Here is a 2,966-nt window from a genome sequence, read left to right as displayed (position 1 = left end):
CGTAAACAATTAAATATAGATACCTTCTCCGCTGAACAGATAGGTGGTCTCCAGTTCGTAGGAAACAAGGACATTATAACAAATGTGGTTCTTGTGTCGTCCAACGAAAAGTCACAAAATATATGTCTTTCGTAATAAGCTTCCAGAGAAGGTCGTTTATGAAACAGTTTCATTGTCATCACAAAACAACATTTATCGGTGAATTTTCCTCGTCATTTTGAGGGTTAAGGCACAATATACAGTATATAGTCGTCACACGAGACACGACAAGGTCATCACTGTAGCACTGACGATTGCAGGGAAGGGGGCGTGGCACTCCACGACATAGCGCTAGTTGTGTAGGGGAAGGAGATGTTCACCGGACTGTGGCGAGTTTGACCCAGAGCTGACAAACCTGTCATCCCCAGGGGGAGGGGGAACGACCCCAAGGACCCTCGCCCGTGGGTGGGGATGTGTGTTAGGGGAGAGGCACTTGGAAAACTGTTAAAAAACGACCGTGATAGTCCGTAGGTGTTGTCGTAAAGTTGCGGAAACAGAGACATCGGTAGGGATGACGTTGAGTTGGCTTTTAGATCGATGATTTTCGGCGGAGGACTTGGAATCTTGTCAAATACATCAGGCTTTTTGGCATCTTTTTCAAAACTATTGTCACTGTGGTCCGATTTTTTACAAACGGAGTTTACGTCTTTGACGTGACACCGCGGGGAGCTGTCATTTCCCATGATACTGTCTATTGTAAAACTAGCACGCTTTTTGTTAGCTGTTGGTTGAGGGGTGGATGCAAGGGGTGGTGAGTTGAGGAGCTGGTTATCCCGGGGGGTGGGGGGAGAGTGAAACGCGTCCCGGGAGAAATCCCCACTAGAGTCCGGATGGAGGCGGGAGGGTACCTTCACCAGATCAGAAGCCATATCTCCGGAAAGATTGTTCGAATCGTCCATGTTGTCACTGTCTTGCACGTCACTCTCGTCAAATGACAGCGGTTCTATTGATTGACAGTGGTCAATTTCACTTGAATTTCCAGAATCGATACTTTCTGATTTCTCACTCGAACAATCTTCGACTTTGTTGGGCGCCTTTACTCTCCTTTTCCTCCGACGATAGTTTCCGTTTTCAAACATCTCCTCACAGTTGGGATCTAGGCTCCAGTAGTTACCTTTTCCCGGTTTCCCCTTTTCTCTAGGAACCTTCACGAAGCAGTCGTTGAGGCTGAGATTGTGCCGGATGGAGTTCTGCCAGCCTTGTTTATTGTCGTGGTAATAAGGAAAGCGCTCCATAATGAATTGATAGATTCCATTCAGTGTGATTTTCCTGTCTGGTGCACTCTTGATGGCCATGGCGATCAACGCGATGTAGGAGTACGGCGGTTTCTGTGGCTGCTCACGACGTTGCAGATCTTCAATCATGCGAAGGGCGTAAGCCCGGTTGATATCCAGGGTAGGATTGTAATAAAGACTGTACGGGTAGGGGGTAGATGTGTACGGATTGTAAAATCCAGGCATCGGACCCCCACCCCCAAGAGGCACCAAACTGTCTCTAGAACCCATCTTCAAAATTAAGTTAAGTGAAATAAACTTCACAAAAACTTTGAGTTTCGGAAATAAAAGTCCTATAACACAATCACGTATATCATCCACGCGCTGGTCTGGCTAGTAATGATCACTCCTCATCAAAGTCGTCACCCGGTGATGTGATCAAGGCTGAGCAATGTTACTGTTACGAAACGCTCAGTATGAGACCTGGGTGAGCACTGATCCTTCTCTCTACCTTCCCCCTTCTTAAAGCACTGAGCCCGCCTCTGTCCGTCCGGCCAGCAATTGTTGTATGTTATTGTTTTGTATAGGCATTTGACTTGCTGATAGCCAAATAAATGGAACAGCGAGCAAGCGGTGTTAAAGTTTCTTTTGTCCCGCGGCGCGGCAAATGCCAGTTACACTTACGTTTCCAAGCACTTTACATCCCTCGACCAATCAGAGCGCGCCATTTCCAGTGAAATGTTTATAAAACATTACTAACAATTATTTTGCCCACCCAAGATGCGGCGCTCGTGTTTATTTGGAAATTTCCAAACGAGAAATTGACCACCCATAACACAAACAGCGATTAGATGAGCTTTTTATAACCTGTTTCGCGTGGTTCTTCGTTTAATTAACCATCCGGTGATCATATCAAAAACTATCATACAAGTATTTAGGGAGTATTTTGACAGCGCCGGTGGGATGAATGGTGCGTAGTCGACTTGGGTTGTGTATACACTAGATAAAGCTAGCCGACCCACAGTCAGGCTTCCCTTACCCTCGCGTCTGTACACTCTGTCTCTGAATGTCAGCTCGCTGGGGAGGGGGAACTGGGAGGGGTGAGCCATGCAACGAGAAGCCATTCCGACTTTTACAGGGAATTGTTCACGGCACTCATAGTGTGATGCTGTGCAGAATGTTGATCACGATCTCAAGAAAGACACTGGTTTCTTTATTTTCAGCAAATGTCACTTTTTACACTATCTCACACCGTTTACATGATCACGTGTAGGTGGTAATACGGCGTTTATGTGTTTCAAATGAGAGACACCGATGTGCGATGTTTAAATCAATGTCAGTTGTTCAAAAATTAATGTTCTATAATTTGGAGAGAACATATGTTTGTGTCACGGGAATTTGAATAATATTTTCATGGTTTGAACAGTCATAGTTCGAATTAATGGGAATAAAATTGCAAATGCTTTGTACAGCCCTCTCCCCACTTGAGGTAAAGTAGCGAACGCTGTCTCCCACTTCAAGTGGGCGTGCGGGGCTCGGCATTTCAAAACATAGCAGTCAGCAATTTCCTCCTTTTCTCGCATTCATACTACAGATTGTGTGGGATGACAAGCGTCTTCCGCTATACACCCAGTTCCCATATTCTCATATATGTACATATACACAATATTTATCAAGTCAAAACTTACATACAATCATTTGCATAACGAATAT

The 2,966-nt window shown here is 45.2% G+C and overlaps 1 protein-coding gene across 1 annotated transcript; it reads right to left on the bottom strand.

Annotated features, from left to right (window-relative positions):
- Positions 1-227: 227 nt before the first annotated feature.
- On the bottom strand, positions 228-1,751 carry LOC139452622 (forkhead box protein L1-like). The gene has a single exon (XM_071234161.1). It carries the CDS (start codon positions 1,542-1,544, stop codon positions 276-278), a length of 1,269 nt encoding a protein of 422 aa, XP_071090262.1. The 5' UTR covers positions 1,545-1,751; the 3' UTR covers positions 228-275.
- Positions 1,752-2,966: the final 1,215 nt, after the last annotated feature.

This window comes from Haliotis cracherodii, unplaced genomic scaffold (genome assembly GCF_022045235.1).
Source record: "Haliotis cracherodii isolate W230 unplaced genomic scaffold, xgHalCrac1.p SCAF_10, whole genome shotgun sequence".
In the NCBI taxonomy this organism is placed as follows: Eukaryota; Metazoa; Mollusca; class Gastropoda; order Lepetellida; family Haliotidae; genus Haliotis; species Haliotis cracherodii.
This window is presented reverse-complemented; position numbering and strand designations above follow the sequence as displayed.

What these genes read in the sequence shown, in the direction of transcription:
- LOC139452622 (XM_071234161.1), bottom strand. Translation starts at nt 1,544, where the DNA reads ATGGGTTCTAGAGACAGTTTGGTGCCTCTTGGGGGTGGGGGTCCGATG.